Source organism: Ammospiza caudacuta, chromosome 20, assembly GCF_027887145.1.
Source record: "Ammospiza caudacuta isolate bAmmCau1 chromosome 20, bAmmCau1.pri, whole genome shotgun sequence".
In the NCBI taxonomy this organism is placed as follows: domain Eukaryota; kingdom Metazoa; phylum Chordata; class Aves; order Passeriformes; family Passerellidae; genus Ammospiza; species Ammospiza caudacuta.
This window is the reverse complement of record NC_080612.1, coordinates 8,290,757-8,314,194: the sequence shown is the minus strand read 5'-3', so window position 1 is coordinate 8,314,194 and position 23,438 is coordinate 8,290,757. Positions and strand designations below refer to the sequence as shown.

The following is a 23,438-nucleotide window of genomic DNA, read 5'->3' as shown; positions in this document are numbered from 1 at the left end:
TTATCCAAACCTTAAGATGGCCAATACCTGATTCCCCCAGCTCTAATATGTTTGTATAACTCTCATCCTGCTGTTTTTTTTTTTTTTTCCTGGCTGCATTTCTTCTGCTCCTTATTCTCCTTGCAGGAAGAGGAGCTGGAGTCAAGTGAGGATTTCTTGGTGCTTGCGTGAGGGATTACAAAGCTGCATCACGTGTGCTCCTCCTAAGTCCCCTTTATCCGTCTGCCCCTAATCTGATTTTAAGTCTGGACTAGTAGGAAAGGGTGAGGGTGTAGCTTTAGGCCTTGGCTTGGGCAGAGCTCCTACCTTGCTGGGAGACAGCAGCCAATTTAACCTCTGTGTCTTTATTTTAACAATTCCATCTCCTTTGTTCCATCCTTGCTTTTTCGTGGGCTCAATCACCCAAGCTGACTCAAGTTTTACCCTCCTTGGTTTAGGCTGAGTTTACATCATCTGTGAAAGGAGATCAGAGAATCCCACAATGGGTTGGGTTGGAAAGGACATTGAAGGTCACCCAGTGCCACCCCCTGCCATGGGCAGGGTCACCTTCCACTGTCCCAAATTGTCCCAAGCTCTGTCCAACCTGGCCTTGGGCACTTCCAGGATGGGGCAGCCACAGCTTCTCCAGGTAACCCCAATTTTTTGGGGTTTCTGGACTATTTTCCATAGTGCTCAGTTCAATTTTAAACCTCCTTCTCCAGCTCACTCTGTTTTTATTGCATCACTTAAACCAAAATTGTTTTATTCTATTTTATTCTATTTTTCTACTTTTTTTTTTAATTCCAGCTTTGTGGAAAATCAGAGGGAGAAGGTCGTTCCTGAAAAACTGGCCTGAAGTTTAGCTCACAGTAGGAACCTGCTGCAAGGTTTGGTTCGGCATCACAAGAAACCCCCCTGGAGGGATCAATTAAAACACAGATGCTCTCTGGATTTGGCCAACTGCAATTTCTCTCTTCTTTTTTATTACCATTAAAAAAATATGGCTCAATAATTCAGTTAATGTTTAGTTTATGTGGTAAAAGATAAGAGGCATGAATGGGAATAATTTCCAGCCAAGTAAAAATTCTACTAAATAGTTTTGTTCTTTTTTTATTAAAAAAGCAGAGTTTAAAATTTCTTTTTAAATACAGTAAAACTTTGATGTTTTCCACTGAAGCATATTTGTTGCTTTGGTTTTGTCTGTCAGCAGCTTGTCCTCTATCTTCTAATACTTGCAGAATTTTCAGTTCACATTTACCAAAACCCAGGGGGACTATGGGTCCCTTCTTTCAAGGGGACAAATGTTTTAATTGGTAGATTTTATATTTTGGATGGTCTGTGGTGGATGTTGTTGCCATCAGTGGCTCCAAGAAATAAGTTAAATTGTTGTGTGCTGTGAGTTCTGTGCTGATTTCCAAGCAGCTTTTGTCAAAGAAAAAAAGAAAGAAAGAGGAAAAAGAAGGTCAAGAAGAAGATGAGCGGCTTCTTATTTCTGGAAGACGAAGAAGGTTGACAAGTTCAGCTGTTAACCATATCCTCTTTAAATAATATTATACATTTTTTTCTATTTTTTTGCTTTAATATCAGTCTGTAGAAAACCATCATGATAAAGCTACATATCCTGCGGGTGAGTTCTGGGAAAAAACGAGATAAAATTCCTGTTCCCGTGGGTCAGGGGGGTGTCGGGGCTGTGGTTCACATCAGGGCGATGGGTTTGGAGCCGGGGGTGTTGCTCAGGTAGGACGGGGACACCGTGTCGAGCTCCATGAAGGCGGAATAGAGCGTGGTGAGCTGCAGCTCGGGCGCGCTCCCGTGCGCGCTCCCGTGCGCGCCCCCGTGCGCGCCAGGGCCGCCGCTCTCCAGCTGGCAGTGCGAGGGAAAACACTGCGGGGATGATGAAACGAGCACAAGGGGATCCACGGCCAGGCTGTCGTCCTTCAGCTCCTCCCAAAGATTCCCTACAACAAAAAAACATCCCGTGTTGGTTTATAGGTCTGTTAGAGCCCTGGATGCTGAGAATTTTCAATTTTTTACTTTTAACCCAACTCTTTTAGCCCCGAGAGAATAATACTACATTTGGCCTGAGAAGGTTTCCAAAATTGAATGATAGAGCTGAGATTATGGGTTATGGGTGTGTAGCTTGAATAGAAGTGTGTAATATCACAGGGTGGAAAACGTAGAGTTCAAGGTTCATTATTATATATATATATAAATATAGTATCTATCTATCTATCTATCTATCTATCTATAAATATAATATCTATATTATATAGCTAACATATATACATATATATCAATATTATATAGCTATAATATTACAAGATAGGTTATATCTATCTTATATAATAGATAATTTATATATTATATATTATTTATAATTTATATATAATATACAATTTATATATTACATATAATATAGGACATATTATATATTATATACGGAATTGATTATATTACAATATATATACTATATATAATAATATAGAAAATATATAATAATATTAATATATTATTATATATAATTATATTACATATATTATATTATGGTATAGCTATTATAATGTTGTAACATATATAGCAATATAACAATATATATATATAAAGCATTATATATATACATATACATACATATATACATATATACATCTATATCTATATTTATATCTATATTTATATTTATATTTATATCTATATCTATATCTATATCTATATCTATATCTATATCTATATCTATATCTATGTTAAGATGCAGATTTTAGTGTTGTGGCTGCTTCTTCTTCTTCACCTTCTTCTTCTTCTCCATGGGTTTGGGTGGTTTTTTGTAATTGGACAGAAAAGTATCAGCATTGTGGATTTTGGGTGGTTGGTTATTGGGTTAAAAGTAAAAATAATTTAGGTCTCATTTCTTAATTGGATAATTTAGCCTTAAAAGGCCTTGTAGAGAAAGATAGTGAGCCATTTTGTAGCTTGTTAGTAGAATGCTGTAGAACTCACAATTTGCATAGATAAGAAATAACAAACATTTGAGCCTGAATACAAAATACCACCTTCAATCCTGACCTTGACAGAGGCAGAAAATAAGCTAAAGAATCAGCACAGATTAATTCAAATTTCTTTCTATTTTCTCTCCATATGTTTCTTTATATTTGCTTTTTGAATCATTGTGTTGCAGGAGATGTTGGTTATTAAACATTTGTGTGGAGGTGGGACTGAGGAAGGGAGGAGGTTGTTTAGATTATTATTATATGTCTGTCTCCATAAATTTAAATCTGGGTGAAAGGAGCGTTAACTTTAGAAAATTCTTTAAAAAATTCTGTTAGAAATGTATATTTATGAAGAATATAAGAAGACATCTCAGAAAGTGTAATTGTTTTGGGTGTAGATGCTATTACTGCCTTGGGAAGAGGGAAAAGCATCCTTTTTAGCAGAGATGTGGAATCAATATTGATAAAGAAAAATGCTAGCATGTTAATTTAATCAAATTTATTTCTCTTGGTGCCTTTCACTCGACAATTCTCTTGTAAGAATGGCACTAAATAGCTGTGCTTGAGTAGCTTTCAGTTGAAAACAGGTCTGAATTCAAAGAACAAATTCTAAAAACTGTATTGCAGTATTTAATATCAGTAATTGTAGCCAGGGGGCAGTAAGAATGTTTTTTCCGTTTCTGGATGCAAATCTGTATCTTCCTTGGGAAACTTTTAAAAGATTTAACACAAAATTACATCGTGTTTATATAAAATGTAACCCAGGAAGGTGAGGTTTCTAACAGCGGCGTGGAGGCGTGAGAAAAGGGAGAGAAATGGGTCTTGTGGAGGATGGGATGGGATGGGGTGGGATGGGATCCATGGGGTGGGATGGGATCCATGGGGTGGGATGGGATGGGATTGCTGGGATGGGATAGAATGGGATCCATGGGGTGGGATGGGATAGAATGGGATCCATGGGGTGGGATGGGATTGCTGGGATGGGATAGAATGGGATCCATGGGGTGGGATGGGATGGGATGGGATGGGATTGCTGGGATGGGATAGAATGGGATCCATGGGGTGGGATGGGATGGGATGGGATGGGATGGGATCCATGGGGTGGGATGGAATCCATGGGGTGGGATGGGATAGAATGGGATCCATGGGATGGGATGGGATCCATGGGGTGGGATGGGATGGGATTGCTGGGATGGGATAGAATGGGATCCATGGGGTGGGATGGGATGGGATGGGATCCATGGGGTGGGATGGGATGGAATCCATGGGATAAGATCCATGGGATGGGATCCATGTGATGGGATGGGATGGGATGGGGTGGGATGGGATAATGGGATGGGATGAGGTGGTATCCATGGGATGAGATGGGGTCCATGGGATGAGATGGAATAATGGAAAGGGATATAGGATGGGGTGGGATGGGATGGGAGGGATCCATGGGATGGGAGGTAACAAACCTGACTCTCCAAGACAAAAACACCTCCAGCACCTACCTTGGAGATCAAAATCAGTGAGGGACGGGTTGAGAGCATCGATGTCATTGCTGAGGTCTCCCTCCTGCAGCAGCGTGTCCTGCACCGTCCTGGCCGGAGAATGCTCGGGCAGCATCTTCATCCCGCAGCTCGGGGGGCTCTGAGCCGGCACTGGCGAATCCTGAGGGATGCTGGGCTGAGTCCGGAGCTGACTTTGAGCCTCCCCAGCAGGGAACAGGCTCTGAGGCTCGGCCGTGTGCTGCAGCAGCGCCGTGGGGACCTGCGGGAAGCCCTGCGGGGACGCGAAGCAGCCGGGCTGCTGCCCCCCCAGCAGGGCGGGCAGGGGGCTCTTGGCGTGCAGCGCTGCCGAGCCGGGGATGCCGGGGAAGCCCTGCGGGATGCCCGAGGAGAGCGGGGGCTCGCACAAGGGATGGGGCTGCGCTGCCATCTGCCTGGAGAGCGAGGCACCTGCAGCGCCCGGCGGGCTGCACGGCACCAGCGGCGAGCGCAGCTTCTCGCTCTTGTCGCCTATCAGGGTGTCCAGCTCTTCTGGAAAACAAAGGGAAAGGCCGTGAATGACTGATCCCTGCATTGCTTGCCGCAGGAATTGTGGTGTTAATCAGAAAATGATAAGGGAAAGTCCAAAGCTGACTTATCCCTGCGTAGCTTGCAGCAGGAATTGTGGTGTTATTCAGAAAATGACAAGGGAAAGTCTACAGCTGACTTATTCCTGCATTACTTGCAGCAGGAATTGTGATGCTGCTCAGAAAATATAAAGGGAAAGTCCATAGTTGATTTACCCCTTCGTAGCTTGCAGCAGGAATTGTGGTGTTAATCAGAAAATGATAAGGGAAAGTCCAAAGCTGACTTATCCCTGCATTACTTGCAGCAGAAATTTTGGTGCTACTCAGAAAATGACAAGGGAAAGTCTACAGCTGACTTATTCCTGCATTACTTGCAGCAGGAATTGTGGTGCTGCTCAGGAAATGACAAGGAAAAGTCCATGGCTGATTTATCCCTGCACAGCTTGCAGCAGGAGTTGTGATGCTACTCAGAAAATGGCAAGGGATAGTCCGTGGCTGACTTTCCCTGGATAACTTGCAGCAGGAATTCTGCTGTTATTCAGGAACAGGTTAACAGAAGTTGCTAGTTTTTATATATTCAAACCTCCAAAGCCTGAAATTCTTAGTTGGAAGGGACCCACAAGGATCATCAAGTCCAATCTTAAGTAAATGGCCCATACAAGGATTATACTCACACCCTCAGTGATATTAGCACCATGCTATAAACAACTGAGATGTTTGTTTTTAAATTACTGTTGCCAAGTGAGAATGTAATAAATCCCACTTTTAAAGGTTGGATACTTGGCAGTTAACCTCAGATTTTATTTGATATTTCATATTTCAGCGTTCTTTTTGTCACAGAGTGGTTTGGATTGGAAGGGATGTTGAAGATCATCTCATTCCATCCCCCTGCCATGGGCAGGGACACCTCCCACCACACCAGGCTGTTCCAATCCCCATCCAACCTTCCTTTTTATCTTAAAGTTTAGAGACATGTCAAGAGAGAATATTTTCTTGGGGAAGCTTCTTTGTGCTTATCTGTAAATATCTACAAAACTGGGTCTATTTTAATTCTGATATTAATTTTTTACTTGTTTTGACAACCAGGAAAAATCCTTAAATATTTTCCTAAATAATATTTAAATTCTTTTATGGATCTTGGTGAACAGAAAAATTCTGGGGAGAGCTGAGAGCTAAAACAAGGACAAATGACTGACCTGGCTTTGCCATACTCTTCCTCACAGCAACTGGGTCTTTCCTCTTCCATTTCTGAAGCTCCTCCTGCATCTTGTCAATCTTGGCTGGATTCAGAGCCCACAAACAGCCCTTCCTAGAAGAATTCCCTGACTTGTTCTCAACCTTCTCAAAGCACTTGTTCAAAGATAAGTTGTGGCGCACGGAATTCTTCCAACCATCTGGAGCTGTCTGGAGAAACAAACCCAATGTAAGAACCAGCTTAAAAAAAAAAAAATTAAAAGCTGAAAAATAAATAAATAAATTTAAAATGTATGTGTATATATATAACTGTGTTTTGACTGGTGAGGTTACAAGAAATGCTGTTTAAGTCTGTGCCTTCTCTGCAGTGAGAAGCTTGAACGTTAGAGGGAAGCCACAAAAATGTTACAGTCATGTTGTGTGGGAAGAGAGGGATGAGATAAAATATCAACTGATCTTCTAAGCAAAAAGGTTGTCAGAGACCTGCTGGGTCTCTAAGAGTGAATTTGCACATCACCAGAATTAAGTGTGTAAAAATTCATGTTCAAGAACTAACACGAAATCAGAATCTATTTTAGAACACCTAGAAATATTTCCAATTCTTCATTAAAGTACTTTGTGCCACCTGGGCTCAAATTCAGTGTCCAGGCAGACTTCAAAGGGGTTTTTCATGCTACTGTAAGTGTAACTTTGTGTGCTGGCCAATTACATAAGCAAATGGTTTAATCACAAGCCCTCCAGATGAGATACAGGTTTCCACAGCTGATCACTCATCTCTGTGCTTTGCATTTACTTTTAACTCAGCAGAAGAAGCTGGAAGGTTCTTTAAACTGGATCATCAAAATTATTATTTTCTTTTTGCCAAAAAATCCTCATATTTTCTTCTCAATTCCTCATAAGGATCACAGGAAATGAATCAGCTCTCTCAAATGGGGGGAGGTTGTCCATGGCTGTTGATTCATATTCATGGATGCAAATATTTGTCATCATAACTGTTTATATAAGTAGAGAATTATTGAACAGAGAGCATGAGAAATAAATGTGAGTTTCCACAGTCTTTTTTTAAATGTTAAAATTAGAATTTCCCTCTTAGGTTAATAATTTTTTTTCCATTTTTACTCTTTATTACTAGGATCCTTCTCTCATACAAAGCCAGATTTTTGATAGTTTGATAATTTCTTTAATTGCTGCCTAGTCCATCAGACTTCCACTTAGACCATCTTTTATGAATTAATCTGAGCCCATTTTGGCTTTCACCAGGCAGACTGTGAAATTTGAACGTACTTTGATGAAATTATTTTATCAGGATTTAATTTTCTGTAGATGCTTTTATAAGGAATGTAAAACCTTTTGTTTTGTAGCTTGTAAAGAACTATTGTGTGGGCTAAGGCATTAAAAACCTTATTGATGAGATGAGGATCAAATTTAATACTCACTTCATTAAAAAATAAATAGGTGTGGAATTAAATACATACTATTTACTAAAAGAGAAACTATTCCCCCTTCAGAGCAGCAGAGCCTCTTCCATTTTGGCCCACCTGATGTCAGCATTTCACTGTTCTGCCTCATGGGTGAGACAACACAAACTGTAATACAAGGGGAGAAGAGAGAAGAGAGAAGAGAGAAGAGAGAAGAGAGAAGAGAGAAGAGAAGAGAAGAGAAGAGAAGAGAAGAGAAGAGAAGAGAAGAGAAGAGAAGAGAAGAGAAGAGAAGAGAAGAGAAGAGAAGAGAAGAGAAGAGAAGAGAAGAGAAGAGAAGAGAAAACCCCAAACCTTTAAAGCCTTTTCTGCCATAAGATCACACTAAACACAACAAATCAGTTTTTTCTCCCTTGCAGATAGTATTCAAGCAACTTTCTGGTAGTTCCAAAAGTGAATAAAGCTGTTCCTCCCAGCTAAATTGTGCGTTTAACTACTGAACAAGCTGACCTGGAAGAATATTCCTGTTTCTTGCCCTGCACAGAGGCTCCCCACACCCCTGTATACCTAGACAGGATAATTGGTGTTTCTGCTCAGCTGGGAGTGGCATGGGCTCCTCAGAGGCTTGCAGAATGTGTGGGAGTGTAAATTAGGAGATGGTTTTACAAACTGTACAAGCAAAAAGCACACGGATTGATTTTGGAGGCTGCTGCCAGGAGCTGAGCAGGTTCTTGCATTAAATTCGGGATTGCTGAGCTGTGAGAATTTATTTGCCCAGGTAGGGATTAACACACTGAGATTATTAAGAGAAAAAACACCAGTTTTTAAAGCAGGTGTGATTGTAAATGAGCAAACTTTGGCTGCTGGGGCTGCTCTTGAGCAGCTGGAATCTCCTTGCTGTGGCCGGTTTTGGTAATCACTGCATTCAGCACGGAGGGGATGCGAGTGCAGAATCACAAAATCAGCTGGGGAATCCCAGGATCACAAAATCAGCTGGGGAATCCCAGGATAACTGAGGTGGGGAAAGCCCTCTGAGGGCACCAAGTCCAGCCCCTGGCACTGCCAAGGCCACCACCAATCCATGTCCCCAGGTGCCACCTCCACACCACCTGAGCCCTCCCTTCACACCTCAGACCTTTCTGCCCTCTCAGCCCAACAACTCCAATTAAAAAGATTAAAGCTTTCTGTTAGACTCACTAATCACCACAAAAAAGAGAGAAAATTATTGTCCAGCCCCACTGATCCTGACCAGCTCTTGAAGTTTAAAGAGTTCAGTGATCTTGCAAAACCCTTTCTCTTTAAATCTAGGTCTCAAGAGAAGGGAGAGGTACATCAAAGACTAATTCAACTTTAGCTGTGTGGATTTTTTTTTTTTTTTTTTTTTAGGACGTAGGAGTTGGATTGCTCTGTTTCAACTAGAAATGAGATTGTTGCATCATAGAAACTAAATTTGCTGTGGCAGCGAATCCCAGTTAATTTGACTCTGCTTGTATCATCCCAGCAAGGCTCTGTGTGCACTTGCTCTCTTTTTCTCCAACCTAAATTGTTTCCCCTGTTGTATTCTGCTTTTTAGTGAGCACTGGTAACAGCAGCAAAATGTTCTTTGCTGATTTTTATGTGGTTTTATTTTGCTGAAGAGTCTCCAAAAGCAGGGAGGGTGGAGGATTTTAAATTTTGCCATGTATTGGTAATTCTCTGCAGTAAAGAGCAGAGGCAGACAGGGATTGATGACTGTAAATGTAATATCTGATTGCTCATTCTCCCCTGGTTATTTTAAGGATGCTACAGTCAAATACATTTGGCTGAATTTGTAAGTAAAGTGCAAAATAGGGAATTTATGGGTAATACCCCTGCTCTATTCTGTTCCTATAGCAGTGACCTCATTCTCATCAGTTTTTAAATGAATTTTAAAAAAGACACGAGGTTCTGAAAAACCAGGAGGCAACAGGATGGTGACACCTGGAGGAGCCACAGTCCTGAGTCTGAGGGATTCTGCCCATGCTGGCAGCATTTGGTTTAAAGCTGCTGATTAATTTTATGATCAATTGTGTTATAAGACAACAGAGAATTAATTTCAGTTTGATCTGAAGAATAAACATCCACATGCCTGTAAAAATTATTAATAATATTCCCACCTCTCTGCTTGAAACTCTGGCTATTTTCCTGCGGATTCCCCTGGGATTTCTAATGGTAGATTTCTTTATTTTTTTCTCCTTTTCTTGCTTGTAACAAATGATGGAGTACTTAGTAACTCCTTTGGGAGGAAATCTGGGAGTGTGATGGATCCTGACAGTTCTTCCTCTGTGATAATGTGTATTTTTCTCTGGCTATTCTCTTTTTTTAATGTGTGTGTTCTCTATTTATCCTCAGTGTCCAAAATTGTATTGGAACATTTATTTTTCATTATTCTCAGTGTTCCTTTATTACAAATGTTTGAACTGCCTTGCTGTGGCTGTTTGAAATTTGCCCTGATCGCTGCAGGGCTATTTGCAATAGGAAACAGGACAGACTCACTGGCTTTATTTTCATTTTTGGGCCTTGCTCACAGCTGAGCTCACCCACTGTGGATTTCAGTGAGGTCCTTTTGAAGAATCAGCAGAAAAACAAAAATCCCTGAGTGGAGCGGCACTCGCTGATTCCATTACTTTCAAAAACCTGAACTAATCCTGCTGCTCCAGGATGCCTGTGCTGAGTGAGCAGTTCCCAGTGCCATTCCAGCTGTGAGGAGCCATTCCCAACCAGCAGGGATCCGAATTTCAGAGGTGCTGCTGCAAACCCCCCAGCCCAGCTCACCATGTCATTATCAGCTTAGTGCCATCAGCACAGCTGACACTTCTCTTTGTGCAGGGCATGCAGGGGATGCTGTTGCCCAAGATGAATTTCCCAGCTCCAGGATGGAGTGGGATAACCTGGAATTCTCTGCTTCCACACCAGTCTGGAGGTGCTGCTGGTGGCACAGGAAGCCACAAGACCAGTTCTGCCTGTGTTTGAGATCTGAGAGGAAGCAGGGAATGTGATTTTTAAATTATTTACCCTTTTTATGGTGAGGAATGGTCACTGTTGTACACCCAAGCTCACAGCTGGAACAGTTCTTAACATCTTCTTGAGTTAAATATTACCACGTTTCACATTTCTGCCTAGGTGCAGAAGGCCGAGGAGCTTGTGATCAGGGGAGTATGTAGTGTGTAATTGATTTGGTATTAATCTCCTAAGAAATAATCCCTTTTCATAGCTGGAATCCCATCCCTTATTCCCTCTGCTGATAGATAAACTTAGATGGAGATTCCCTTCCCCATTCCCGTGGAACTCACCTTAAAGTAAGGGAAGTGTTCTGTCATGAAATTGTAAATCTCACTGACTGGCAAACTCCCTGTCTTGCTGTTTTTGAGAGCCATGAAGATCAGGATGCTTTAGGGAAAGAAAAAAAAAACCAAAAAAAAAGCATTTTAGCCTCTTCTGCCTGACTCCTCACAACCAAAAGTAGATCAATTTTTGCACTGTTTGTAATTATTCTGACTTTCACTGTCATAGCACAAATACAGGGATGATTTTATGTTTCACTCAGTCAATTACAACAATCTCCTTAACTCCTACAGGTAATTCTCCAGGTTCATCTAGAAGGTCCAATCTGGGTTTAAAATAAAGGAACATAGAAAGCAGATACAAGACCTTCGAATCCTGCTGGTGTGGAGTTATTGAAGATTTTGTTTGACTGGTGGAGGCCACAGAGAGAATCAAACTGACAGTGACAGAGTCATAATTAAAATTTAATTATCAGATCTACTTTGGTGGCTAAACCCATGTGATGACTGCCATAGTAGGTAGGTTTTCAAGGCATTTCCTTGCTCAAGTAACTGGGGAAAGAAAAATTTTTAATACAGAATAGACAACTCAGTGGCACCAGTCTTGTGCTGATGAAATTCACAACACTTAAAATTTTTCCTTAGAGAAATTTTTTTTTTTTTTTTTTGTTTTGGGGAGTGATCAAGACTGCTCCCCTGCTTTACAACACTTAATTTCTGTGTGCCTTGGCTGGCCCCAGAGCCTGGAACGTTCTGTGATCCACGGGGACAGGACAGAACGGCCCGGCAAGGAGACAAATGGAGCGAACGTGTTGCTGCAAACGATGCTGGAACAGGGCCAGGGGTGAACGGGGTATTTCCTGTAAGGTGAGGGCTTGGAAAAAGATTGGATTACCTGTAGGAGTAGATGGGTTTGGGGAACAGAGGCTGCTGAGATTCTTGGCTGCTTTGAGGAGCAATCCTTTGGTAGGGGTAGTGCGAGGAGGCGATGTAAGTCACGGGGTAGCTGCCGCCTGAGGGGTACTGGGGGGACAGCAAAAATGTCATTTATTTTAGCAAAAAACTCCCAAAAATATTCCCTAATAACAGCATTATTTCTGATACTGTATGGGAAAAAGTATTTTCTTCTTTATTTCTTGCTATGAGGAGCCGTGTCCTATTAATCATCCCCAGATAATTCCTAATTTTATAGACCTAAAGCTTATCTCCCTCCAGCCATCTCTTTTGAAGTATCTCAGCCTGCTCAGCCTCCCCTGAACAAGCACACAAATAATGAATGATGTCATTTTATCGACATTAAAACCCCAGACCACCAGAGTAAAAATCTTCAGTGTTCACCTTATAAAAGCCAGCTGAGGAAGTAAAGCTGCTAAAATATAGGAAAAAACAGAGAAGTTTTGCCTGAGCCTTATTTGGGTTTGTGTGCTATATTTTTTTGCCTTTTTTTTTTTTTTTTTTTTAGGTGGAGAGGGTACAGAAAGGCAAAAATTGAAAGCATATCATATTTGCTGCTAAGGGAATAGTATCCTGAAATCTCTGTTAAAATCACTGTTACTGTGCAAGGCAGGGAAAAACTCAACAAATAACAAGAAGAACTTAAATGGATGCACCAGAATATATTTAAGATGAATGTATTATTATGGAATAAGTCAGTGATGTCATTCCAGGGGTCAGGAAAGCAGCACATGAGACATTTTTGGGGTGGTTTCACTCTGCCTGTCTCGTGCTGAAGCTGTTGGGCTGCTCCCTGTCTGTTCCCTTCGTAAAATCCAAGGAAAATCCTTCTCCACAGGGCCAGGAGCTCATGTGCCACCACCTCAAGTGATTTTTCCATTCAATTTTCTCTATCAGAAAGCTGAAAATAACAGCCAGGACCCCTAAAAACAGATAATATTTATGCCTTGGTACCAGCCACAGGAGCTTCCTGAGAAATGCTGACCAAACTCTGCAGGAGATCACCAAACCTGTTCCAAGACACGCTTAAAGTGAAGGGATCACCAGGATAAAAAGCCAGGTGAAAGATGGGATGATCCCCACAGACAGCCTGGATTGCACCAGAGCTTCCATAGATTTGTCCTCAGTTTTTTAGCACAGCCCTTGGTCTTTTTCTTTTCCGAATATTCCACGTTTTTCTCCCTTAAATTACAGTTCAAACCTGCTGCAAAGAGTTTTTCAGGAGCAAAGGAACATGATGTAGTTTAGGTAAGATAACATCAGCTCTGGGAGAGAGGAATTTCTGCCTCTTCCAGATTTATCTTGGCGGATGCCAGGGGTGAGGACATGGCCAGAATTAGAATTTCTGTCACATGATATTAAAAAAAATCTACCTGGATGCCTTCCCTGGCACTGCCGAGCCCTGTCCTGGTGTTTCACTGCTCATCCTGCCCATCCTGTGCCATGAGGTTTATGTGGTTCCTCTGGAAAATCATCATGGAGCCCTCAAGACTCATTGGGAAAAAGCCCTTGGACATCTCCTTAGTTTCTGATTCTAATTCCTTTATTTTTTTGGATCAATAGTTTTGATTGCTCTTGGTCTTTGTTCCCTTAAAACAGCAAAATATTCCCAGCTTATTTATTTATTCTGTACTCTGAATAATTGATGTCATTTCCCCAGTAATTTTATGCTGGCTGCTGGAGTTTTCCTTGCCTGTTTGCTTTTATCTTCCTCACGCTGAACTGCCTGAAATGGAATGTGGAAAGCCAGACTGAATAGACTCAGTTGTTTGCATGGTGAAAGGAATGAAATGTACATAATTAATCATGTCCTGCCTTGTTAAACCAAATATTGGGCACAATTAGAGCCTCCAGAGCAGCTGTGAACTAATTTTTGTGTGCACTGTGGTGCTCCCTGCCTTGTGCACTGGCTGCAGATTTTCCCCCAAGAGCAGCAACCCAAGAAATTCCTACAATAATTCTGATTTTTATTGGTTTTGGTGGCTCTTTGAAAGATAGGGCTGGTTTTGATGTCACCATGAAAGGGCAGACCTGGGTGTTTCAGGGATTATTTCTGTTTTATTGGTTTCATGAATCCTTTTGGAGGGAAGGGAGGCTGGGGAATGGGCTGGAATGACAGGCTGGAGCTGGTTTTACAGTCTGCCATGGCATGAAAGGTGTTTTATGGTGGGTGAGTGGCTCCAGCCAGTGTCTGCTCCTCATTTGGGTCAATAATAACTCATTTTTCTTCTGAGTCACCGCTCCTGCTGTGTCCAGCCGGGGGGAAGGTGAGGCTGTTTTATCATCTGCACAGAATTAATGAAGGGGCTGGATCCTGTCATCCCTCTAATGAAAACTGGGCTGGAACATCCCTCACTCCAGGGCCCGTTCTGCAGAGAGGAACTTCCTTGGAGAGACTGAGCTTGCGCTGCCCCATTCCAGCTTGGAATGGAAAGAGTTAATCATGGGGCTGCTCCATGCAGGACAGCTCATTCCACTTTTCTCAGCTCTTTTCATTTTCCAGCATGTGATCGTGGCACAGGGATAGCAATTCTATTTTTACCAATTAGACCTTTTAAATTTTTTATTTAATTTTGTTTTTAATTTTATTTTTTGAATTTTATTTTCATTTTATTCCTGAGCAGCAGAACACCTTGCCAGACTTTTTTTACATTAACATTAAGCACAGATATTGAAGAATATGATGATGTGATTATGGCATGTGATTATGTCACAGGGATAGCAATTCTACATCTTTCACCTATTAGACCTTTTTTCAATTTTATTTTTATTTTTTTAAATTTTATTTTTATTTTATTCCTCAGCAGCAGAACAACTTGCCAGACTTATTCTACATTAACATTAAGCACAGACACTGAAGAATATGATTATGTCACAGGGATAGCAATTCTACCTCTTTCACCTATTAGACCTTTTAAAATTTTATTTAATTTTTTTAAAAATTTTATTTTTATTTTATTCCTGAGCAGCAGAACACCTTGCCAGACTTTTTTTACATTAACATTAAGCACAGATATTGAAGAATATGATGATGTGATTATGGCATGTGATTATGGCACAGGGATAGCAATTCTACATCTTTCACCTATTAGACCTTTTTTCAATTTTATTTTTATTTTTTTAAATTTTATTTTTATTTTATTCCTGAGCAGCAGAACACCTTGCCAGACTTTTTTCTATAATAACATTAAGCACAGATATTGAAGAATATGATTATGTGATTATGGCACAGGGATAGGTATTGAAGAATACAATTATGTGATTATGGCATGTGATTATGGCACAGGGATAGCAATTCTACCTCTTTCACCTATTGGATAATTTTGAAATTTTATTTTTTAATTTTTAAATTTTTAAAAAAATTTATTTTTATTTTATTCCTGAGCAGCACAACACCTTGCCAGACTCTTTTCTATATTAACATTAAGCACCAGGTATTGAAGAAAAGTCTGACAGAAACCTGCTGCACTTCAGAGATTTGTCCCAGTGCCAGCCTGCAGGTGGATGGAGGATTTTCCTCTTGGTGCCTGTTGGATCTTGCCTGGCAGCTTTAAATCTGGAGGTTTTTGGAATGTGATCAGCACAGGAACAGCACTGCTGTCAAACCAGCAGGGACAGGGGAAAGGTGCCTGCTGCAGAATGGATAGGGAAATTAGGAGTATTCTGTGAATTCACAAGTTAAGTGGGGTTTCTGCACACAGAAATGGCATTTTTATAGTGAATGATATATATGGAACTGTGACACATCCACAATAGTTTGTATTTGCAGCAGAGCTTTGTTTTGGCACCATTTTGGGACCATTTTCTTCTAAAATAACGATAATGGATTTGTAAGTTAGGATGGTAGTACAATATCACTTTCCTTATATTTATATTTATATTTATATTTATATTTATATTTATATTTATATTTATATTTATATTTATATTTATATTTATATTTATATTTATATTTATATTTATATTTAATTGTAGATATTTTATTTTGATTTTTATTATTGTCAGTTATGCTTCAGCTGACTAACCTTTCTCTGGGGATGATGCAAGAGGCAAAAGGTTTCAAAAGATGTGTGTGCCATCAAGCACAAGGAAAGCTGACATCATTTTGCTGTTCCAATTTCACTTTAAAATATTTTTCTATGTTTTGTCTGAATTTTAGCAATCTGTTTAGGTTTTTTTTTTCCCTGAAATTAAAGGAACTCAAGTTAAAGGAAGTTAGTGTGTCATTCTAGGACACACAGTTAATTAAGATCCTGAAATATCAAGAGTTATATTAAAAATTTATCTGGCTCCAAAGCAAATTTTCTCGAGTGTAATGGTGAGAATATAAATATCCGGTACTAAGATTCCATTTCCACAAGTTTTGGTTTGGCATTTTTTTCTTCTTTTTCTTAGTGAGCATCTTAAATTGCATTTAGCTGTGGTTGTTTTTAGATCTTATAAAGTGAATGTAGGCATAGAAACACAGCCCTGCAAACACACAAATGTAAAGATATTTTAAGTATTTAAAAAAAAATGATGATTACCACAACTTTTGTGCCATTTGAGTGCTAAAACCCAGGGTTTTGGTGCTGTACTGACCTGGTGGAAGGGGTGTGAGGAGCAATACATCTGCTGCACCTGGGGCTGGTAGCAATACAGGCCAGGCTGCCCTTCCAGCGGGGATGTCCTGAGCTTCAGGTCTGAATCCTGCTGCAGAACAGCCAAAAAATGAGCAATTAGAGAAAGCAGCTGAATTTAAAACAGGATAATTAATCACTGTCTGGATTTGCCTTCGTTGCGTTGAGTGTTTGGGGTTTAGTTGTGCTTTGGTAAGGGCCAACAGAGCTGGTTTGTGTTTTAATGGTGCAAACCTGGGGCTGGCCACCCCTGGGAGTGGCCAGGGCCAGGCTGGGACAGAGGGAGGTGACACTGCCATGGCAGGAGGTGACACTGGAGCACCCTCAAGGTCCCTTCCAACCCACACCACCCCGTGATTCCATGAAGAAACGAACCAGTTCCTGCATTTCCACGACTACAGCCTGAAAAAAGGAAATCCCAGCCCACATTCCGTGCGCAGAGCAATTCAGAAAACATCAAGCTCTGTGTGTATTCTTATTTTTTTCCCCCCCTGCACACACAACCCACACACTCCAGCTTTCACTCCTGAGTGTGCACAAGTGCCTCCCTCGTCTTTCATTCTCCCTGATTTTATCTTTAGGCTGGCAGCGCCTCTGGAATTTTGGCAGGTCTGTAATGTTCAGGAAAGAGGTGGCAGGGAAAAACCACACTGGGCTGGCTGCTGGGTTCAACCAAGGTGCAGGAAATATGTAAAAAATGGAGGAATTCAGTGAGAAACTTTTTCCAAGAATCCAATAGCACTTATCCTTCTGCTTTAAAAAATGGCCAGCTTTTATGGCATTTTAATCTAAAAATATTAATAAATAAACATATATACACATTGTTTCTTATATATATTTTATATATCATGCATGTGTATCTAATATATAAAAATATATATCTAGTATATCTAGTATATCTAATAAATATAAAAATATTCAGTATTTTAATGCTATATTATTAGAAGCACAAATTAGACTTGATTTGACATCCATTATCAATAAGCATCAGTGTTATTTTGGTGATATGAAGATGAAGATTTTGGGAAGTCCCAACTTTCCAGCAGCATGGAAGTGATTTAAAAGTGGGAAGTGGGGTGCTGGCAAGACCCAACAGGGAGTAGCTACACCTGCTTGTAAAGGGCTCCTGCACTGCTGCCTTTGCATCCTGCAGGGATTTGGGAAGAAAATGGGAATTTCTTTTTCATCAGCTGCTCATAGGTTTTGCAGCACTGAACTCCCCTGACCTAGATGAGTGTTTATCCAGGAAATAAGAGATTTAGATCGATTTCCTCCTTAACCTGGATGGCTTCAATCCCCAGGTATGTTCCCTGACAACATCTCTCCATTCTCCTGGTCTTAATCCAATTAATACTTTTTTTCTTTTTTTAAACTCCTCTTCCATTTGTAGCTCTGAATTCCTCCTGTCCCAGCCATTCAGAACCAGCTCAGAGCTCCTTTCTGGCAGGTGGAATTGTTCTTTTTGGCTGCAGGAGATGATCAAGATGCACTTTGCACCTTGGATCACAGCAGAGATCTTGTGGAGACACTGGAGGGGAATTTAATTTGCTTTTCAGGGATCTCTGCTGCCCTAAATAGGCAGCTGCCTCCATCTGGTATTGAAATCAGCCCAGGAAATTTTGCACTGCACATATAAACAGTGCTTATATTTATTTTTTGATGTCTTGGAGTTTTCTCTTCTATTTGCACTGAGAAAAGTGCAGGCGAGCTGTTGGACCAAATCTGTTCCACATCCTCATGCTTGAAAATATTGTTTTGTGAACTTTTGTCTCTAGAAAACCCCAACTGATGACAAATTTGGATATTTATGATTCATGTATCCTGTCTGACACAAAATAATTTGTCCTTGTGCTTCTTTCTGAGAATTGTTTGAGGAAAAGACTAGAAAAGAGAAAATTTGGAGAAATAAACACAGATATATCTAAATCTGCTTTCCCTGAGCTCTGGCCTATATCTTGACAGAGCGATAAACATTTAGGATTCGTGTACCCTGTCTGATGGAAAATAATTTGTCCTTGTGCATCTTTCTGAGGATTGTTTGAGGAAAAGACCAGAAAAGAGAAAATTTGGAGAAATAAACACGGATATGTCTAAATTTGCTTTCCCTGAGCTCTAACCTGTATCCTGACAGAGTGATAAACATCTAGGATTCAGGTACCCCTTCTTATGGAAAATCACTTGTTCTTGTGCCTCGTTCTGAGGATTCTTTGAGGAAAAGACCAGAAAATAGAAAATGTGGACAAATAAACATGGATATATCCAAATCTCTTTCCCTGAGCTCTAGCTTGACAGAGCAATAAACATCTAGGATTCGTGTACCCCCTCTGATGGAAAATCATTTGTCCTTGTGCATCTCTCTGAGGATTGTTTGAGGAAAAGACCAGAAAATAGAGAACTTGGACAAATAAACATGGACATTTCTAAATCTGCTTTCCCTGACCTCCAGCTTGACAGAGCGATAAACACCAACACAGTCGCTACAACAAGAAAATCCTCCCAATAAGAAAATCCTTCCAAAAGCACGTTTTTACCACTGAAAACAATGCAAACAACACCAAACCCCACTGACCATGACCTGGGCGCCGTGCTCCTGCCCTGTGGAGCTGTACTGGATGCTGCTACACCACGGCTGCTCTGCAGAAATATTTGGGATGTGGGTGGGAAACGCCTCCGGCTCCTCAGCAGATCCTGGCAGACCCTCGAAGCCGTCGATGCTCCTGTGATTTTTGAAGGGAGATGCTTCTGGTGGCAGGGCCTGGTGAGATTCCTGGAAAACATCCTCGCTGATCTGCCTCTTGTAGGGGTGGAAGGGGTTCCTGGTGCTCTTGAGGAAGCGCTCGTAGCTGCCGGCGGCGTTCTCCTCATAGCTGCAGCGCCGGAATCTCTCGGTGCCGAAGGATGCCCTGAACTTGTTGGTGCCACAGGGGATCCCTTGGCTGCCAGGGAACCCTCCCTGGATGGGGTCCTGGCATGGGGACGCAGGGCTGGGGCTGGGAGAGGATTCTGAGCTTGTCCTCTCTGTCCGGGCGTCTGGCTCATAGGGCGGGCAGCTGTAGCTGGGGTTGTCCTGTGATGGGATATGGATGTTGATTTATTTAAGGTCAGGATTGAAGTTTCAGCAAATATTTTATTATTCTCATTGTCTGAGTTATTTTATTATTGTCTAAGTTATTTTCGTTGTCTAAGTTATTTTATTATTGATTTATCCCTATGGGGGATAAATTGATATTATTGATTTATCCCTATGGGGATAAATCCCAAGGCTACAATCCCAGTGTTGCTCTCTCTTATTGTCTAAGTTATTTTCATTGTGTAAGTTATTTTATTATTTTCATTGTCTTAGTTATTTATTTATAGAAATTTTAAAATATAGCATTTATATTTTAATTACATTAAAATATAAATGTAATACGCAATGGAATATTGATATTTAATTATTTAAGGTCAGGATTGAAGTCTGAGCAAATATTTCATTATTTTCATTATCTAAGTTATTTATTTATAGAAATTCTAAAAGACAAAATTAATATTTTAATCACATTAAAAGCTGCAATGGAATATTGACATTTATACAAGGTTAGGATTGAAGTTTGAGCAAATATTTCATTAATTTCATTATCTAAGTTATTTATTTATAGACATTTTTAAAAGATAAAATTTATATTTTAATGCAATTAAAACATAAATGTAACATGTGATATAATATTGACATTTATTTTTTTAAGGTTAATATTTAAGTTTGAGCAAATATTTTATTATTTTCCTTATCTAAGCCATTTATTTAGAGAAATTTTTTAATTGGCATTTATTTATTTAAGGTTAGTATTTAAGTTTGAGCAGATATTTTATTATTTTCATTGTCTAAGTTATTTATTTATAGTAAATTTCAAATGTAAAATTTATATTTTAATTATATTAAAAATACATTTTAAATGGCAAGTATGACATGACCAGTTCTGCCCACCTTCATGCAGGGAAGCCCTAAAAAAATCTCGAGGGTTTGCTGGTTGCTTGGTATCCAAAACTATTCAGCAATTAATTAATCAATAAAATCAAGGCCAAGTTGGATTGGTCTTGGAGGAACCTGGTGCAGGATGATCTTTAAGTCCCTTCCGACCCAAAGCACTCAGAAAACAGAGCTGTACTTGAAAAACAAGGACACCTCGACTCTGCTCTGCCCATTTCAGGGAAAAGCTGAGGAAGGTCAGGTGATGACAGATTAAATGACAGGAATGTGATAAGTGCAAGCCCTGTCGCCTGCAAGTTTAGTCAAATCAGCTTGATCTCATCCCTGCTGGGCTTCCAGGCTCCAGAAATGTTGGTGCTTGCATCACTTCCCTTCATTAGGGTGGCCACACTCATCTGGAGACACAGGACAGGCTCTGGGCAGACACCCCAACCCTCCCGTGTCATCTCCTCCCTCCCTTGTGCTCTCCAGCAAAGAGAAACCACTCGGGAGCTCTTTAATCTGAAGCAAGGCTGCAGTCTGGGTCCTGCCACTGAAAACATGCATATAATGAAAATATTTCCCTGGCATCAGGGATGGGTAATTAGTGGGGAGCCTTTGAGAGAACGCACATCAGGCTGGAGCAGGGTGCTGTGCTCCTTTCCTCTCCAAATCCGAGAAATCCCACAAGGAAAATCAGGATAAACCCAGTTCTTTCTGCAGTGGGACACAGCACAACTTCCCCACTCATTTTAAGGAATGGAACAGAACATTCAGCTGGAGTTTAAGATTAAAAGATGCATGTAATGAAAATATTTCCCTGGTGTCAGGGATGAGTAATTACTGGGAAGCCTTTGAGAGGACACACATCAGGCTGGAGCAGGGTGCAGAGCTCAGGGATGGGAGAATGTCCTGTGCTCCTCAAAAAGGCACACCAGGTTATTGAGTGCTCCCTTCCCTCCTCTCTCCAAATCCAAGAAATCCCGCAAGGAAAATCAGGATAAACCCAGTTCTTTCTGCAGGGGGAACACAGCACAACTTCCCCACTCATTTTAAGGAACGGAACAGAACATTCAGCTGGAGATTAAGATTAAAATATGGATATAATGAAAATAAGCACATTTCCCTGGTATCAGGGATGAGTAATTAGTAGGAAGCCTTTGAGAGGACGCACATCAGGCTGGAGCAGGGTGCTGTGCTCAGGGATGGGGGAATGTCCTGTGCTCCTCAAAAAGGCAAACACCAGATTATTGAGTGCTCTGCAAATCCAAGAAATCCCACAAGGAAAATCAGGATAAACCCAGTTCTTTCTGCTGGGGAACAAAACCCAGCTTTCCCACTCATTTTAAGGAATGGAACAGGACATTCAGCTGGAGTTTAAGATTAGCTGAGCAGGATAACTCAGGTTTCCACCCTTCAGGAATAAAACCTCCAGGGTTTGCTCTGTCACCGGTAGGTTTGGTGAGATCCAGCAAGAGCTGAATGTTTATTTTGATCTTTAAAGGAAGAGAACAGGCCTGGGCCAGTTTTACTCACACTCTGCTGAACTGGGGATATTGAATCCCCCTGTGCCTTCATCAGGTCCTGCTGGTCCCTTTCCAGAGTGTCCGAGGCAGAAAATTTAATATTGGACTGGTCCTGGAGTAGCGAAACCATCACCAAACCCACGGCACACAGAAATCCTGTCAGGGCAAAAATCAAATTACAATTAGCACTTTTTCAAACTTGAGCTGTGAAACAAAGCCCTTGTTTGGTGCAGGTGATGGAACAGGCTTGGATGTGCAGCTGGAGCCATCCTGAGGAATTCCTGACACTGGAATTATTTTTTAGCTCTTAAAGAAGTGTTCTGTAGATGAAATTCCAATGAAGATGTGGTATGGGGTTTCTGTGGATTCACCACATAATTTTTATAAAAATAAGCACTTTCTTTGTTTTCTACAGGATCATAAATTAAGGAAAATGTATTGTTTTGGGGTTTTGCAAATTTAGCAATGTCACTTTATTGAGAGATTGGGATATAAATGCACCCCAGCTGTTTTCAGAGGGATTATATTAAAAAAAAGGATATTTTTTCTATCATTATTCAGACTGATGACTACAACACACTTATATGTTCACTTTTGTTTTTTGTTAGTCCCAATCCCTTCAGCCTTTCTGTTCTGTTTTGCATGACTGAAATGTATCTGAGATACGCAAATGACTTCATCATTCCATCCCTGTTTTTGTCAGCTGGATCTCCTCTCAAGTTCCCAATCTTTGATCTTTAGATATAGGAGCCATATCTGATGGTGTTTGGATTAAAAGGAATAAATTTTATCTTCTGGTCTTTTGTTTTCCTTGTTGACTGTAACCTTAGAGTAAAACAAAAGTAGAACATGCATCCTTTTATGTCAAGTTTGTAGCTAGATGAAGGTGTTCATGCTCATAATTTTGATTTCAGGTGGACAAATCAGGAGAAAAAAAGCCACTTTAATTCAAGAGTTAATCTGCCAGGTCTTTGCCACGTGTTGAAATAGCTGTTAGGTAAATATCTAAGGGGTTTGTTAGGTTTGCTTAACAAAGACATATCACCTAAAAACGTGGAAACCTTTTTTTTGCCTTTCTAGTTCAAAGAGAAATATGTATTTATGATGAGTAAAACTGCATTGCCCGGGGGGATGGAGCACAATGGGGCTTGGAAATCAAGCAGGAGACCTGTAGCAGTACATCAGGGGGAAAAAATGATGTGAGAGAGAGTTCAGAAATGTCTCAGCTCTTCTCCCAGTGGCTTAACTGGAGGCTGATGAGGAGAGAGATTCCTCATCTTGAAAGGGGCAGGTGGGAAAAATGTCAGCTAGAAAAGATATGAGAATCTATTTGTAATTTGTGAGCGCCTATTTGTAATTTGTGAGTGCTCCACACTGGCTGCCCTCCCAGTGCTGCTTCCCCACTTATCTTCAGGTTATACAAAGCTGTCTCTGACCTCTCTTTTATACTGAATTTTTCA

At 40.6% G+C, this 23,438-nt stretch overlaps 1 protein-coding gene across 1 annotated transcript; it reads right to left on the bottom strand.

The window, feature by feature from the left end:
- Nucleotides 1-1,219: 1,219 nt before the first annotated feature.
- FOXN1 (forkhead box N1) lies at nt 1,220-22,108 on the bottom strand. The gene is made up of 8 exons (XM_058817948.1): nt 21,989-22,108; nt 19,076-19,573; nt 16,469-16,579; nt 11,829-11,956; nt 10,943-11,039; nt 6,216-6,423; nt 4,457-4,984; nt 1,220-1,937 (listed from the first exon to the last, which is right to left on the bottom strand). Exons 1-8 carry the CDS (start codon nt 22,106-22,108, stop codon nt 1,675-1,677), a joined length of 1,953 nt encoding a protein of 650 aa, XP_058673931.1. The 3' UTR covers nt 1,220-1,674.
- Nucleotides 22,109-23,438: the final 1,330 nt, after the last annotated feature.

Excerpts from the sequence above, each read along its gene's own strand:
- FOXN1 (XM_058817948.1), bottom strand. The coding sequence starts at position 22,108 with ATGGTTTCGCTACTCCAGGACCAGTCCAATATTAAATTTTCTGCCTCG. Across the intron at positions 11,957-16,468 it reads CCTCACACCCCTTCCACCAG|TACCCCTCAGGCGGCAGCTA; the intron begins GTCAGTACAGCA and ends CTGTCCCCCCAG. Across the intron at positions 4,985-6,215 it reads GAAGAGTATGGCAAAGCCAG|AAGAGCTGGACACCCTGATA; the intron begins GTCAGTCATTTG and ends TTTGTTTTCCAG.